Here is a 17830-nt window from a genome sequence, read left to right as displayed (position 1 = left end):
TTGACTCATGCAGTTTCACATCTCATCCATACTTGTCCAACTAAAGTCCCAAAAGTCCAATTACTGCTGCAACAGTAGTGGAATAAACTTTTTGTTTCTCAACTAGCAACACATTGTTTGCTTGGGCTGCTAAACAAATGGTGAAAAAAATATCTGCACCTTAACACTCCCACACCAAAACGGCCCAAATCAGGAGAACTACAAAACCAAGGAAACACAAACTACAGAATAACCCAAACAAACCTTGCAGCAGTTGTGTTAAAAACAAACTGGCTTACAGTATAGCAGTTATAGTTTTAATCACTAAGCCACACTGTCAACCAAAGAACCCGGCACAGTAAATTCTGTTTCAGTTTCGTTGTGTGTGTTATATAGAGGTAACTACATCACCTTCCCCAGTGACGGTTAGACAGTTTTATATTTACAGGTAATAATATAGTGGCCTAAGCATCTCTTGAAGCTTTCATAGAGTTTTCGTTTGTTGGACTGTCAAGCAAACCTGCAAACTGCAAGAGATGCTTGGCTCAGAACCGCTTGTTACATGCTGAGAGAGAGAGAGAAAAAAAGGAGCTAATGTGGTGCATCAAGCCCCAAAACAGCGCCTTAGAGAAAGTGACAGCAGGCGACTCACACACAACAACTGCATGCATGAATGACAGTTGATTGTGAGCGGGGCTGGTTTACGAGGATGCCATTCACGGTGAGCGCTTACACACAGCTACAGTAGTACACACCAGGAAACAATACAAGCAGCGCACACTCGGATGTGCAGACACACATACCACTGGTGGGTTCATGGAGCAAGGTGAGAATGTGTGAGATTTGCCAACCTATAGGAGACTGAGTAATTGAAGAGTTTGATTCCGAGCGCAACATTTTGCTCCCATGGTGATGAACTAGAAGAAATGATATCATGTTCAGCAGGAGGAAGGTTTAGCAGGAAAAACAGAAATTTCATAATTAATACAGAGGATAGCAGAGAGAAGCGGAGTACATAAAGCTTTTGCACTAGACGTGGGCACAAGATAAGATAGCGAGAACAGACTTTAAGAAGAAAGTAAATAACCATTGACATGATTCCAAAATATCGTCAGACAGAAAAAGAAAAGATAAGACAGTCACAGTGGTTACTTCCACTTATATTCAAACTGAGGATTAGACTCTTAAACTCTCCAAAGCCTTTGATGGATCTGGAACTGAGGAAATACTAATCCCTTTATAGTCCGTTATTCTGAATTATTATATCAAGTAATGAAACACTAATAGCATTTACCATGACATTTTGGTGAAAAGACTGAGAAACAGATTAGCTGACTTTATTTTAAGTAATATACCATATAAGTATGTAATACTCAGCCTAAAGAAGATGTATTGATTTCAAATCATCATTTACCACCCTTTGTTCACAGACAATATTTTCACTCTGTATCTAAAACACTTATGTAACAATAATAATAATCTTTGTCTAGCGTACCTATAGCGGTAGTGCCCAGCGGTGGAAATGTTGACCCTGTAATATTAATTCAGTCCTTCTAGACAAGTTTTTCTGCATTTAATCTATCAGACCCGCATTGTGACTTCTTGTGGTGAACTTTTGAACTCACCTCGACAGGGGTCGTTCTTCACCAGGAACTCATCCAGAGCCATCCAGCCTCCTCCCACCCGCACCATCACAGTGCTGCGTAAAATCCGTACCAGACGAAGCTGCTGAGAGTCTCCAAACTGCAGCAGGGGGAGGAAAACAGAGGGGATGTGTGAAAACACTGACCTGCGTATAAGCACTCACTCACTGCCGGCTAGAAGCTGTGCAACACTGGAAACCAGACTGGTCTGGAGAATCAAATTTTATTCCAGTTAATTTAATATTTTAATATATATAAGTATATTTAATGCCTGCGACCCGACCCCGGATAAGCGGATGAAGATGGATGGATGGATGGAAGTATATTTAATGTACTTTATAATATAAGTCAAAACATCCCATGGCCATTTTAAACAGCCATCAAAGATGACGTGTGTCCACTTCAGGACTGATTTCCTTTCTATGTTGCACAGCTTTACACAAACAGAATTGTGACACAAAAACATTTATTCTCAAAGACACAAGTTACACAAAGGTCAATCCAACTGGTTTTCTCATATTACTGTGTGCTAGGGTGTGTGATTCAAATGTATTATTCCTAAATGCATTAAGAATAAATGAGCTCATGCTAAATTGACTGCTTTAATTCTCATACCTAACATTTCCTGGTACCTCGTCATTCACTGTTTAAAATATTAAGCTATTATTGGCTTATTGCAGATATTGTATATTGGCATATACACAATAGGGTAACTTAGAAGCTTTGCCTTCATCATGTTTTGCTAAGTTTAGTGGACTGGCTTATATTTCACTATCACAGAATTAGATTTATTAAAAAATTGCAGAATCAGCCCTAAAACTATAGTATCAGTCAGGCCTTGTATTACTATGTGTTACAGTTAATAGTAAATTAAATTGAACTCCTGTATTGTATTGTAAAGTTGCACAGAATATACAACAATTAAACAAACCTGACTGATATATATTTACATTTTACATTAACATTTACTCATTTGGCAGGCGCTTTTATCCAAAGCGACTTACATTTGAGGATATATCAGTATTATCTGTGGACATATCTTTATTTGTAATGTCTGACTCTATGCCGACAGTATCTGGCCCCAGTTTGCTGCCACTACTGTAGGTTGAGCCTGGGAAAAAACACATAAACTGAAGGCGCATTATTACACCACCAGGAGTCACTAGTGAATAATAATTTGCCTTCATCTGGCCAAACCACACATGCCAAACACAGGAACACTGAGCATGTTGTGGATGTGAATGGCTCAAGATTTATGAGGTGATAAGAGACAGAAGTCAGCCAGTTGGATATGACCATGAGCATTGGCACAAAAACATAATGCACACACAACAATCACGGCCGCATGCTTTCTGCCAAAAACAATTTCACATCATAATCAAGCGGACAAACACGCAATCTCCTGCAATCCAGCACTTTGTCGTTCTACAACTACGAGTCAGATAGTCAGGATGCGTTGACACTGATGCAGATCCAATGCAGCTAGCTCCAATGACACAGTGAACAACATGAGGAATGGTTCAAATCAGTTCTGTCTAATCCACCACAGTGTGACACGCAGACATGACCAAACACTGATGACCCTCCGCTAAGTGCCTATTATCTTATGATATCTCTTCAACTGCTAAAAATCCTGCACTTGCATGATTATCAGAATGATTTTAATTAATAACACTGGTGATTCTAGTGATAAAATACATTAAAGGTGATGATGATCTGGAGGAAAAAAGAGGCACAAGACACATCTTAAGAATAACCATTTACCAGAATACAGCTTTCCAAAACTGCAACGTGTAGGTGGGGGTAGGTAAGATTTTGATTTTCCCTGTTTGCTATTGTCTCATCGCCGATTAAGGAGTCATGTAAGCAGTGAACCAGACCAAACTGTCAAAAGAATTATTTAAATTCATTGTTGTGTGATACATCAATGCAAACTACTTCATAAAGCACCACTAAAGCCCCTATCCCCTCTTACCAACACTTCCCATAATTCATCTTATTCCAACAAGCCTCAAAAAGCATATGTGGCATATGAACCCATATCAGCATCAACATGCAAATATATTAACTCAGTAGGTAAAATAAAAAGCAAAGTATTTATTAAAATCATCAAGGTTGCCCAGCTATGAAAACAAATTAATAAACAATGTCAGTTACACAAAAGTATGTCAGCCAATGTTGAGGTAAATTCATTCCCATGATACTGAAGCGCCAAAGGCAAGCACACAGAAAGCATTATTTTCCAAACTGCCCAGCAGATGAATTTATGCCCGTGGACCAATAAGAAATATGGGCTGGAATGGTATTGGCACTTTAACATTAGATTTTCTGAAACTCAAAAGCAGACGTATAAACATTTACTACACTCATTTTCACCTGGATTGTCTTTTTTTAAAACTAAACAAAAGAATACTCTGAAAAATGCGATAACCACATAAAACTTTAAATGTAGGGCCTTTTAATAATAAGATTTTATGCTTGGATCACATTCAGCTACCATAAATCATTGGACTGAAAACACATTTTAGGCCAGTGTTCCTTAGGGATTAAATCAGATGGCCACACATTTTTATTTCTACTTCTGAGTTTCAGTCTGGAAACATCAGCCAGGAATTTGGGCAGAGTGTTATTTGGAAAGCAAACATGGCAGATGAAAAAGGACATAAGGTTTGATAAGACACAGAACAGAAGGGTAAAAACAGAAGAGGGCTTTCATATGTACCTGGTTTCCAAGGTAAAACTGGTAATGTGAAGAACAATAAAAATATAGAAAAGTTAGAGTCTTTAGCATGTATTGACACTTTTTGTAGCACTTTCAACGCTTATTACCTTCCTCTGGGTTTTTCCATGAAATTCAGCTACTAATATGTAAAACATTTCACAATCATGGCCTTACTTGTATTTGTTGAGACATACTTAAATGTGACAGGTTAAAATCTGCTTACCCGGTATTTGTTGGCACCAATTTGCTCCACTTGGAATCGTTTTGGACATTTGCATTTTGCTACTTGACGTGTAACCTACAAACAGAGAAGAACATTTTTATTGCACCACAATTCCCTAAACCCGTCTCTAGAACTAGGAATTCTGGGCAAGAGAGTTTGTATCACCTCATCTTCAATTTTGTCAGCATCTGTTAGTGGTTTGTAAGCGTCCTTGTTGGGATGAAGAGCTGCCACAAACTCATAGTAGTCAATGTAGCCGTCCCCGTCTCGGTCAAATATGTCTGCAACGGCGCTCATCTCCAGACGACTGGTAGGGAATTCTATTGAAGAGCCATTAAGAGTTACAAAATGAGCATTTTGCTGGCTGGGGTACATGCTGTTCAGTTGTGTGTTTGTATGTGTGACACTTACTGGAGGAGAGAATACCCTCTATAAACTCCTGCCGGGTCACCTTGCCATCTTGATCTTTGTCAATGCGGCGGAAGAAGTCCATGACGCGAGACTTTTTATGGTTCATCCAGCGCATGTAGCGCTTCCGCCACACATCAAAGTCAAAGTTGGCAAATTCCTTCAACTGCACAGAAAAAATAAAGGGTGATATGAACAACAAGAAAAGCCCATATTTGCGGAGAAAAAAAGTATTTGCAATAACATTAGGAGCAGGTTTGTGTAAAACCTGAGTGCTTGATTACCTCCTCCAGTCTGTCCATGGCATCATTGAGTTTCCTCCTTCTGTCCAAAGCCAGAAGCCACACATGCTGCCACTTGGTGACCAGCAGGTTAACCCTGGGGTTCTTGGTTTCAATGGGCGCCTGTGTAGCTGACGCATACATCGTTTGTGTGGGAGAGCGTTTTCCTGTAAGTGAAAGACAAAAAACCTTCACAGTGACTGTGTTCTCACCGAGTCAGCAGCAGGAATAGATTAGCAATGACATCATTCCAGGTGCTGAAAATGGACAAGATGAGGATGTCGTGTCACCAAGCAGTGACTCAACACCGGGCCAGGTGGCTCAGGTCACTATCTATTAGGGGGCATCTGAGGGGTACATACTTCCAGCTCTTCCTTTGCCAAGCACAGGGATCTGGGACTGGATTTGGGGCTCCACAGCAGCCTTCCTTTTGTGTGTCTTGGTGATTTTGTCAACATCTGGTTGCTTCCTGGTCATTTCCTCCATGAATGCCTGCAGGGAAAAACAACAAGCATGCTTCCAGGTTGGTACATGGACACTGACAGCTGACTACTGTGATCAAAACATACTACCAGTACAGTTTTGACAAAGAGCAGAAATGGTACAGTTTTGATTTAAAGCAAATATCAAACCGTACATGACTGAAACACTATGGTAGAATCATTTCTATATGCAGTTTTGTTTTACCTGGTGATCTGCTATGAGGCCTTTGACCTCCTCGATCTCCTGCGGCAGCGGTTCCTTGTCTTTATCGTTGAGGTTGGTCTCAGCCCACTGTAGCCAAGTCAGCAGATTCTCCAGCAGCTCCTGAGTGGCTAACAGCTCAGTGAGGGCCGCGGCCAGTCGCTGCTGGTGCTGCCTGGCCCAAGCCTGCACCTGTAACAGTAACATTCCCACATCACTCATCCTATAGAGAGACAGAGCAATTCCTTTTGTGTGATGAGGCACAGGAAATGATATGCTAAAGCAACATAGGGCAACTATCTACACCACCAAAAAATCCAAATTATGTTCTGTCATATCTGTGGATATGAAAGAGGAGAGCAGAAAAGGCATATATTCAGGCATGCAGCTGTGAACTGACCTCTTCAAACCGGGCTTTAATTATGGTGTTCCAGTGTTTGATGGTTGTGATAGAGTCTGGATGGCAGATGGTCAGAATAGCCTCCCCCATATTGGTTGCTTTATTTAGTGCCACTCGCTTTTCCTCCAGTTTCTTCATGAACTCCTAAATAACAGCGAATGGAAAAGAGTTTTAGCTAGAATTGGATTGTTTTCAGCAAACATAAAAAAACAAAGCATTGCTCATGAAGTTGTTTTAATATTGGAGCAAGGCAGAGCTATTTCATAAGATGAAATCATTGTTAAGAAAAAGAGAACACTGCACTTTTGGCATGGAACATGACATTGCACCCAGGCATGGTGTAATCACAGAATCCCAGAGTCTCAGCTGTTTACTCAAGCAAAAGACTCGCCAGCGTTTCATGTATTTATTTTGTTTAACAACTTTAAAAACTAAACTTAAACTTAAAGTTTAAAGATTTAAAAAAAATAATTATATTTGCAATGCTTGCCTTATGTTGTTCGATAAGCGCCTGCAGAGCCTCCTCATCATCAGGCAGGCTGCCATGAAAACGCAAACTCTGCTCTGCCTCAGCCAGCCACTCCAGCAGGATATGAACAGTGGAGTGAAACTCCTCAGCCTGCAACCAGGGGACAAAGAGTCAGACAGGCTCACAGAGTTAGTTTTACCCTCTATCTAATGCTTGCAGGGGTTCTACGGTACCTGACACAGGGCCTGCTCCAGCCGGGCTTGTTTGGACACCGAGAGGTTGCACACCGTCTCCCAGCGAGTGCTCAGCTCCTGCATCTGGGCTTTGACCCAGGACGAGTCATCGTGGCTGCTCTCAATCAGCTCCCTGGCTGAACGTTTGAGGGCCTGAACGCTCACTGTCCTTTTTCCCAGCTCCTTCTGGAAAACCTGCAGTGACCAATCAGCGAAAGGACACATGCAAAGAGTCAAAATCCTTCAAAAAACGTTAGTGTGAGTCACGGTGTCTCACATGTGTAAGATTAGGTAATTATCTAAGTTACAATGATTTGTGCAATTCAGGCATATTTCTGCTATCTATAATTTCAAGTACTATGGGAAACTGTTATGCAAACATAACAGCATCAGTTTTTCACAGCCTGCTCGACAGAAAGCTCCAAAGAACAGGGACAATCAAAAGAAAGGTACTACAGTGCTGCCCCTTTTATAGTCCAACCCTTGTGTGGTTCAAGTGTTCATTGTCTCCTATTGTGATAAGAAACAATCACTGATGAAAGCAAAGGGCGGTGTAAATGCATCAGTGAAAACTTTTATGTTTCTTTTTGAAGTTGGGTTTCAATGCTACCACTAAAGACTTCTTTAAAGACCAGCGTTCAACCAGCAGTGGTATATTCCCTGACCTTTAGGTGTTGTTTTCTACCTTGTGGGTGTCTATGAGGTTGAGAACCAAGTCTATGTCTCCATGTACAGGCTGGTCCTCAGCCATCTGAGGTTCCACTCTGTACAGCCAGTCAATGAGAGCCTGGAGAGCGTCTGTAAACTGGCCGGAGAACAGCAGGGCCTCCTCGAGTTTGTTTTGTCTGCAGGAGGGCACATATCATTACATCATTACACTAGTGGCTGATGGGTAAAAATACAGCAACAGATGTGGGAAGATGTATCCTCACCTTTCTATTGACTTGCCACAAACAGTGTCCCATTTATCCCTCAGTTCACTCAGCATGTCGTCCAGCTTCTGGTTATCATCCTGAAGGGAGGTCTTGTCTTTCAGGGCCCGCCCTGTTCGAGACGTGGTGTCATACACTGAGTGTTTGCTGCCCAGAGCCTTTTGGAACTCCTGTCAATGAGAAATATTGTCAGAAAAGAGTCCATCGTCCAACCAATAAAGTCATGTTACTGCATTTCAAAAATGAACAAGCTGATGAGAGTCAAGTTTAGTGGATGTAATTCTCTCTCATCAGATGCGCAGTGTTACAGTGAACCTTCTCAGAGGATTTTCTTCCTGCTACTCTTGGCTTGTCAGATAATATCCTAATCTGTGTGTGTGTGTGCTTTGTGATTAAGAAGATGCTGCAAAAAAAGGGGTCAAAACTCAAGAGCCACTGTTCCACAGAGATTAAAAGTATCCAAAAGCAAGGCCATCCCTACTATATTTGGTCCATCCCAGGATTATGATAGCATTAGTACATTACCACATAACACTGCAAAGACAACAATAAGGGACTGGGCAGTCTGCAATGCAAGCAAACACGCAACTACTGCATTCTGTAGATAGTGTAATTCCCATAAATAGCTTTCACTGCAGAAATTGTCCAACTCTCATACATTACACATTAAACATGGTGCGTTAAACAGCTTTCAGTGTGCAAAACATTGAAAGAATTCAAGGGAAAAAAGTTTGTTTTTGAAAGGTAGCTTTCTACAGTGTTGCACATCTTTGTTAAACAGGCTTCAAACAGTTTTCCCGTAAAACAAATGGTTTGGATGCACACGTTGTTTCTGTTAATGAATGAACCTCTGCTGTCGATGCTGTCAAAAGGTCCCTGGTTATTTCTACTTTCATTCTTTTCCCGGTAAACCGTGATAAGACGATGCTCATTCACCTTGTGCTGCGCCAGCTGCATCTTGATTTTGCCCGGATCATTGGCAATTTCCACTTCTGAGTCCAGAGTCTTCTCAGATTCGTCCAACCACTCCATCAGTTTATTCCAAGTTTCGTGGAACTAATGAAAGATAAAGAAATAAACACAGTGTAGTAGTTTGAAAAGGTATGATTTCACTTGATTTATTGCTGAGTCCTGTGAAATGTTTAAATGATGATTAGGTTTTCAGGCCCAAGGAACAGAAAAGGACCCACTCTAATGAAAATGCTATAAAAAAGCTGCACACAGAATATGAAACAGGCTTCATATACTATTTCCAGAGCTTTCCAATGATAATAAAAAAGTCCTAACAGCAGTGAAACAAAGCCTATTTGAAACACAGTATAAATATGCACAGAACAGAACCTGTTTCGCCCTCTTCCTGGCGTCGTCCAGCAGGCGACCTCGCTCAACAGACCGCTGCACCAGCTTCTCCCAGCGGCCTTGCACGCTGAGCAGCAGGTTCTTGATCAGGACCACATCCTGTTTCTGGCTGAAGTACTTCAAGTGTGTTCCTGTCTTGTCCAGTTCAATGATGTGGTCCCTGTGTGAGTTCACCTCCGTCACAAACACCTGCACAAATAAAGCACAGCATGGCAGAGAGGAGAGAGCTTTAGGTCAGGGAGGACAGACTCTTCAATTGACAGTGTAGGTCATGTCATTCATGAATGATCCAACAGACGGAGTTGTTAAGTCAAGGCAATGCTGAATCGTGACGTAGTAAACATACTATTGCCATAACTGCCATTTTCTATATGATTCAGATATTTATAATTGTTTTACTGGCTAAAGTAATTAAACATTATCATAGCAGCTGGAGAGGTTGCATAACCCTTCTCTCTGGACAAGCATTACCTTATGCTCGTCAATCTGAAACATGATGGTCTCCAGTATGAGGGAGGCAGAGGAAACCATGTTCAGCGTCTGCTCCGCTTGGGTCAACCAGTTGATGAAGTCCTGCAGGGAGTTGTGGAAATCCGTGGCCAGTGTCAAGGCCTCTTCTAGTTTCACCTGTAGACACAACACGCCATTAGGGTCCAGGGATGGAAATAACCCTGTTGTCTTCATTATAACCTGTATCACACTACACAATGAACAAACTGCTCGGTTGCTACAACACCAGATAAACAGGGGGCGGAAAAAGACAATTACACTCCATTTGTGCCAGACATTGACCTCTATAAAAACAGAGGAAGTTAACGTCTCTGGAGAGGCTGGCAGTGTAGCAGATAGGGAATGATGAGCGTTTAATTGAAAGAAAAAAAATTAAGAGACATCCTCAGTGACTCCATCGCTGGAAAACAACCATTTGTTACAGCCGAGGCCACTGGCACAGGCTCATCATGTGACCGTAAATGCTGTGTTAATGACATTACAAACCTGGTGAGAGTTACAATGTGTTTCTCTCATTTACTGTGGGGTCGTGTTGAGAGTCTTGCTGAATATGGAACTGCAGTTTAATACTATTTCCTTGCTTTGAAAAAAGAGGACCTTAGACTAGAGAAGTGTCACGTTGCTGTAGGGAGTTCAGCCAGCAGCTGCAACTCTGTGCTGCTCTAAGATTTACCAGGCTTTGAATTCCTGGGAACAGGACCAAAGTAAATAGGAAGCAAAAGCAAAATGTTACAGCAAACTCTCCAGCAGCCACATTGTGGAGCTCCATATCTGGAGTGAGAATGGTATGGGACAGTTGCCATGTAAATGCTTATTTATTGAAGCCACAAAAGTGAGAAAATGTTGTTTTAAAGGAAGAAAAAGATAAAACACAGCGGCCGATGAGTCTTTATTGTGGCTCAAATATTAGTTTAGCTCTATTATTTAATTTCTTCACTTGTTAACTGTTCACTATGGCAACACTGTTGTGCCACTCTGACTCAGGCAGCAACTCGCCTGCAGTGTATCCACATCCTGAGTATCCTTTCCAACAATCTGTCCGTACACCATTCATTATCGGCACCAGGATTAGAGGCTTACAAGTGTATGTCAGCGATCTCTCACTGGGACCTAAAGCTGAAGTTGTGAATCATTAAGCTAAGAGCGGTGGAGGTCTAACCATCCTGACTGCAACCTTAACTCCATACCTTTCTTTCAGCGACCTTCCCCTGCACCGCTTCCCATTTGTCCTTCAGGTTGGCGAGGTCCTGCTCTGTGTTGCTGTCCGGACCCTCGGGTGTCATGGCGAGCAGCTGGTGACCCTTGTTCAGCAGCTCCTGGTACAGCTCCTCCTTCACCTCCAAGGCAGAACACAACTCCTGCAAGAAAACAGACACAATGGCACGGGGAGGGTGATGCTTTCGTCAAACAGACAAGCAAATTACAGCTCTGCTTTAGTCTTGGATGAGAGTCCGCAGTGTCTGAAATGCATGTGATGAATTTGTCGGTGCACTTTAGTTATATGTTAATCCAAATCTAGTCCACAAATGGTAAAAGCATAAGCATAATGAGCACTGCTGAGATTCTCAGAGGCGTGTTCCCACAAAACATTTAAACAGCATAATGTTACTAATGTGATTGAAGGAATTTCTTTCAAGGAATCCCCTCTGTTTGTGGTTCCATAAAATGTCACTAGTGATGCTTCTTTCGGGAGAGTTTGTTGTGAAAGTGTCCTGAGCTAGAGAAAGGGAAAACAAAGAAGGGAAACATTCCTAGATTCATTATAGTCTGACATGGCTGAATCAATTTGAAACACTTTACAGGCTTTTTGTCATCTTCTACAGCGGGGGTGTGAGTAGTGTATTTTGCAGTGTCATTTAATTTTCACACTTGAGGTAAAACACAGAAAAGACATAGTCGTCTCCTTACAAGCCTGCCATCTGTATGCGGCCTTTCATATTGTTAAACACATACCAGATGGGCGTTAAGCTGCTCCCGGGCCGTGTCTGGTAAGCCTCCCACAGCCTTTGATGCCAACAGCTGACGTTCTGTGTCTTTCAGCCATTGCTGCATATCTTCTATCTCACCATGGAAACCTTGGGCCTACAACACAATACAACCTGAGTCAGGACAAAAGGTGTCACACACACGCTCATTGTTAGCAACCTATGGCTCAGAGATGAGCATGTCGGAGTTATTAATTCCTTGGATTAATTTTGCTACCAAAATAGGTCATCAGCAGTAGAAATTAAAAAGCCTGAAATGTAATGAATTAAATCACTCCTCCAAAAACAATTCACAACTTTGACATAACATACTTGCTCTCCAGGGAGAATCAATCAGAGCTTATTAAACAACAGATAAACACAAATAAGCCCTAGGCCTATTATGTTGTGATGAAAATCATTTTTATACCTGAAGCAGAGCTCCCTCCAGTTGTTGCTTCCTCTGCGCCGTCTGCTCCAGTATGGCTTTCCACCGCTGGTTCAGGTTCTCCAATTTGCTCTTCAGACTAGAAGCTTCCTCACCAGCGCTGGACTCCACCAGGTCACTACCGGCCTTATTGACCGTCTCAACTGTCGCCTTATGAGCCAACACATCATTTTGGAGGACCTGTAGAGACAAAAGAAGCCAGGAATGGCACATCGTTGGGTGGATGGATCTGACGCACAAAGGACAAAACTAAATCTGCATGCGCAAAGGTACACTCTGGAATCTACTGAGATTAAATGAAATGCAAAGTATGGTCGGCAGCACAATTTTACTCTGCTACTAATGCTCCTAATCCCGTGGTCACATTAGATTTGACTACTGCAACTTTGCGCAGGGAAACTTTTGGCGTACATGATGCTTGGCGAGCTCTATCTCGATGGCTTTGGGGTCTCCTCCGGCCTTCCTCTGCTCGTTGAGCAGCTCCTCAGTGTGGCTCATCCAGGCCAGCAGCTCGTCCAGTGCGTGCTGGAACTGGCCCAGTGCCAGGAGGCCTCCCTCCAGTTTGTGCTGGATTAATGACAGATAAACCATTAGATATTACAGCGAGTGAAAGCACTTGACATGCAAACAACACAACACATTCCACGGCCTGTTTGATACATTGTTGAGTCTGTTTTCTAGCCCATAAGGATCTGTGGAGGTTAATTACAAATATGATTCATAGAGAGCCAGTCATACTGTATTTAAAGTATCCATTAACCAATATTTCTTTTGATCAGCATTTTCAAATCGTGATATTTGATTTTATTACATAACTTTTCATTTTGGGATGAAGCTTTCCCTGCACATTCCCCTTCCTCACCTGTCGGCTGATGATCTTCTCATCCAGGTTGTCCCAGAGCATCTTGAGCTCGGACATTGGCTCCTTGATGGCGCAGCAATCAGCCTCCTCCGTCACCTTCTTCAGCAGGAGGCCCGCCTGGTGGTTCAGGCGCTCCATCTCAATCTGCAGCTGGTACGCCTCTACTTTGAACTCCTGAAACACCAGCACACACGGTGGTACACCCAATCAGTCAACAGAAGTACAAAGCTTTATGGACAATACAGCTGACTCTTCCAGCAATGCCTTTTCAGCACAAGATTTGACTTATTGTACATCAAACACAATGTGACTGCTTTATGAGGCTATTCTTGTAGAGCTTTTGTACCTGTGCAAAACAGGCCAAGTGGCGCAGGTTATGAATCAAGCATTCAATATAAACACAGCTGGTATATGACAAAGCTTCTATAACAGTAAATACTGCAGTACAGACAAAAAGGTACATTAATAAACCAGTGCAAAAGTGACTTATCCTGTTTTCAGCATATACAAATATTCTGCTGTTTTCTATTCAAACACAAATGCAAGACTGTACCTTGAGCTCTACAATCTGCTGCTTGACAGTTTCCAGGTCTGTGCCTACAGGTGACATTGAATCCAGTTTGCTCTCCAGAATATCCACCCAGTCAAACATACCCTGCAAGTTACAAGTTGAAAACCATTGTTACTGAGAGAAAACAAAGCTTAGTGTGCAGGGATTCTTGTTTCACATTCAGTGTCATGTTACGCACGAAATCTCACAGCCGGGCTGTTGTAAATCTTTATGGATGACAATTTAGGTAAACAAACAAAATAAAAATTAAAAACAAGCCCTGGACTTTAATACTATGTTCTGCATTGTGTCAGTGGGATCCTTAAAGTTAATAAAAATGAAAGCAGCCGTGTAGAAGATACTTCCTTTCCTGCCATAAAAAGATCTTAAAGGAACTTTGTAAACACGAGTCAAAGTTTGTGCCAAATATAATGAAGCCCTGTGGTTGGTGTTTATTGTTTCAAAATTAACGGGTCTCATAAAATGTTGTATCACTTCAATCAAGTGCAATAAAAAAGAGCTGTAATCTGTGGTTTCATCTTAAAAACTGGCTGATCCACCATGCGTGTTTAACTTTCAAACGTTTGCATATTAAGTATGTTCTACTATTAGTTATACAATAAAGACAAATGGAAAAAAAAGTAATTAAAAGATCTGTGGTGTGAGTAACATTAGGATTACGTTTAGGAAGAACTTCACTTCAAGTAAACAAAAAGCCCAGACATTTTACATGAAAACATCTTACTGTGTTACACTTGACAATAACTTGCCACTGTGTTCAGATGATTCCTTTCAAATACAATGAAACTGGGATAAAAGTACCTGCAAGCCATCCTGAAACTGCACAGCAGCCTGCATGGCCTCTTCCAGTCTCTCCACTCTCTCCTTCCAAGTCTTATTGAGATTTTCCCATGCCAAATTCACCTGGAAAAAAGGACACGAGTACTTCAGCACAAGCCGCACACATGCCAATATATCAGCAAGTGAAGAAGAAAGAATGTCTGTGAAAAGATGATTTTGACTGTTCTATCTATTACCTCATCAATGCTCTTCTTTATCACAGGTTTATCAGGTTCCCCGCAGGCAGTCATAAGCTCTGCTCCCTGGTTTTGAACCACATCAAGCTCTTCCTGCAGTCCATCAATCTCCTCCTTAAATCCCTGCAGGAATAAAAAGCAGTTTTGTAAAAGATATAAATGTATCCATCACTCTTAATTACCCGTTGGTTGATTTAATAGTTCAATCTTCTCTCTGACCTCCACAAACTCCTGCTGCTGTTTGACGACTGAAGGATCGACTCCGGGCTCCTCCAGCTCTCTCAGCAGGTCCTGGCTGTCTTTGATGGTGACGATGAGAGCGCAGTGATCGCACCAGAACTTGTCTGCCAGGTCCATCACATCCAGCAGCTTCGCCTCCCGCTCCTCCAGTAAGGCCTGGATGTCGCTCCAGAGGAACACCATATGGTCCAGCTTGTCTTGTACAGCTTGTGGTGGGGTTAAAAAGTCAAGTGAGCATTACTAACAAATGTACAGTAAATCAATTACCACCATTAAATGTAGAATACAAACAGAAGACCACAAATATCAGCATGTGTTTCTCAACAAAACTAAGGAAAACATAAGACAAAGATGGAATGATTTCTCATACCTTTGGCAGATATGTCCTTGTCTGCTCCTTCCGATCGTGCGATCATCTCTTCGCCTCGCTGCCTCAGTGTCTCATAAGAGGGCTGCAGTTTCTCCAAATCCACAGAGACGGCCTTATTTTCAGTAATCTGCTCCTTGATCTTGTCCACCTCCACTGAGATGGACGGAGGCTGGCGCAGGCGTTCAGCGATCCGTTCCAGGGATTCCAGCATCGGGTCAATTTTATCATGGAACTGGTTGAGAGCGAGGGAAAGGACACTTAGTTTGTATTTATACTTTATACACTTTAGTAACATGTTTGGCTCTCCTGTGACAGGACGACACTGTGCTTCTAACAAGAAACAGTCCTAGAAAACTAATTCTTTGTAGACATCACCCAAATGCCTGTATACAAAGTAAGGCTGAAAAGATAAATCGATTATTCAATTAGTCAGTCGACTGAACATTATTTTATTATTTTGATAGCCAATTGTTTCAAAAGCTGTTCAACCATAATGCCAAAAAAATCTCAGCTTCTCAAATACGAGGATTTGCTGCTTTTTTCTGTATTATTGTGAATGAAGTGTTGGATTAACAAAACAAGACATGAACCTGGGCCCCGGGAAAACTGTGATTTGTTACATTCTTCACTATTTTCTGACATTTCATATACTGAACAATGAATTGACAAATCAAGAAAATAATTGGTAATCTATGAATAAAGTTTTAGACAATAAAAACACAGTAAAACACCGTCAACATGTAAAAGCTACTGCATTATAGCTACTTGTGATCTCTATTTGAACCCCAAATTCTAATAATATATTTTATTATATCAAACAATTTTGGCTTAATGGCAGATTGGCAATATTAAAAAAAAAGCATTATGTCTTTAAAATGTTATCATTGATGGACAGGGCCCATGCAAACACTGTCAGGAAGCAGCCATTTCTTCAATTTTATTGTGACATAAAATTGTACATATTTCTAAAATATTCGGTAACACTTTCTATGAAGGTCATCGCTATAATGACTTATGCATATATTTATAACACAATATAATGCGTCCATAAGACATTATAACAGTTGTTATAATCACTTAATGCATTAGGCGCTATAGCAAAGTTCATAATTTATTATGACCTTTGATTTAATGTTTTATAACTAATAGTAATACTAGTTTATATTAATGTGCGGCAAGAATCTCCGACCATGTTCCATAACACATTATAACCACCGACTCTGCCTTGTTATAAATACACTTTAGTCACCATTTAGAATTAGTGATATAAAATGGAATAATAGCTTATATTAATGTTTAATGTTATATAGCATGTCTTTGTTTGCTTTAAGTAAAGTGTTAAAATATCTATCCCTGTATAATATATTACAGGTGGACATAATAACATATGAACTAATTATAAGACCTTATAACACGTCATTGTTTGCTTTAAGTACAGTGACACGCATTTTGCGCAGGAAAACAACTTTTATTTATGTTTCTTCCCTTTATGAACAATCTGTATGAATTTTGAACATTTTGCAGTTTAGCACAAAAACACAACATAATTACATCCAGAAAACTCGTTGTCAGGGTGGTGAAAGATCACTCAAGAGAAGACCTGTTGCCGACCAACATCTGTAAGAAGAGGCTCAGATGTTGTCACAGATGAATGGCGAGCCTATGGACAGGCCCTAACAGATGCAGTGGACAATTAAAGACAACCACTTCACAAAACGTAGCCTATTGAAAGACATTTTAAAGGAATTAAATGGGAACACTGTTAGCTAGCGCTAACTGCCTTCACTTTTCCAGCAGTTGAGGAAACAACAGACTTAACGGACACACTGTGACCTACACTGCACATGTTCTGCCAGACTGACAACTTACTAAGTAACTTAAATATTTTCCTCCGCTAACTTTCACCGTCACGTTCTGCTGCTCGCTCTCTCTCTTTCATAATCAATTCAGAATCTTCCACGTCCGCATCGTAAAGAAGTAAACTATACTGTACTAATGTTCACGGAACGCAAATGGCGGAACATTCAGAACTGCGGAAGTGCGGGCGCCCGGACAGTCGCAGGTGTGCACATAACAGAGACCCGTGATCTCTGTTATTGGTCTGAGACCAGTGTTGTATTCGACGCATTTCGCCGCTGCTGAATGAATGACCACGTTACTAAAATTTCACGCGGTCATCAATATGACCGGCACACCGTGCAGCAACACTCATCGCTGTTTTGGTTCCTGTGTGCAAAGCGAGTGTGTGTGCCAGCGAAAGAGAGAGAGCGAGCAGCAGAACGTGACGGTGAAAGTTAGCGGAGGAAAATATTTAAATTACTTAGTAAGTTGTCCGTCAGGCAGAACATGTGCAGTGTAGGTCACAGTGTGTCCGAGAGTCTGAAAAGTGAAGGCGGTTAGCGCTAGCTAACAGATCCCGGTCTGTAAAGCACGGTTTTGGCTGCAGTGTAACGTTAGCTAAATTAGTAACGGAGTAATGTTAATTAGTTGCGTGTCATTACTACATAACTTGTTGA

At 41.4% G+C, this 17830-nt stretch overlaps 1 protein-coding gene across 1 annotated transcript in view; it reads right to left on the bottom strand.

The window, feature by feature from the left end:
• Nucleotides 1–17830, bottom strand: part of dst (dystonin) — a 147200-nt gene that overhangs the window by 3431 nt on the left and 125939 nt on the right. Inside the window, exons 74-99 of the mRNA XM_046071409.1 lie at nt 15315–15546; nt 14924–15150; nt 14705–14827; nt 14490–14591; nt 13671–13772; nt 13118–13291; nt 12667–12822; nt 12238–12435; nt 11797–11925; nt 11031–11201; nt 9805–9960; nt 9316–9522; nt 8911–9030; nt 7975–8144; nt 7728–7887; nt 7043–7237; nt 6831–6959; nt 6341–6484; nt 5944–6132; nt 5619–5748; nt 5260–5423; nt 4979–5141; nt 4733–4887; nt 4568–4642; nt 4345–4362; nt 1605–1722 (exon numbers count right to left, since the gene is read on the bottom strand). Of these exons, the coding sequence (XP_045927365.1) occupies nt 1605–1722; nt 4345–4362; nt 4568–4642; nt 4733–4887; nt 4979–5141; nt 5260–5423; nt 5619–5748; nt 5944–6132; nt 6341–6484; nt 6831–6959; nt 7043–7237; nt 7728–7887; nt 7975–8144; nt 8911–9030; nt 9316–9522; nt 9805–9960; nt 11031–11201; nt 11797–11925; nt 12238–12435; nt 12667–12822; nt 13118–13291; nt 13671–13772; nt 14490–14591; nt 14705–14827; nt 14924–15150; nt 15315–15546 (3907 nt within the window). The remainder of the gene's footprint in view (nt 1–1604; nt 1723–4344; nt 4363–4567; nt 4643–4732; nt 4888–4978; nt 5142–5259; nt 5424–5618; nt 5749–5943; nt 6133–6340; nt 6485–6830; nt 6960–7042; nt 7238–7727; nt 7888–7974; nt 8145–8910; nt 9031–9315; nt 9523–9804; nt 9961–11030; nt 11202–11796; nt 11926–12237; nt 12436–12666; nt 12823–13117; nt 13292–13670; nt 13773–14489; nt 14592–14704; nt 14828–14923; nt 15151–15314; nt 15547–17830) is intronic.

The sequence above is a fragment of the Micropterus dolomieu genome, linkage group LG15 (genome assembly GCF_021292245.1).
Source record: "Micropterus dolomieu isolate WLL.071019.BEF.003 ecotype Adirondacks linkage group LG15, ASM2129224v1, whole genome shotgun sequence".
In the NCBI taxonomy this organism is placed as follows: Eukaryota; Metazoa; Chordata; class Actinopteri; order Centrarchiformes; family Centrarchidae; genus Micropterus; species Micropterus dolomieu.
Note: the sequence above shows the minus strand (reverse complement) of the source record. Positions and strands in the feature narration are given on the sequence as shown.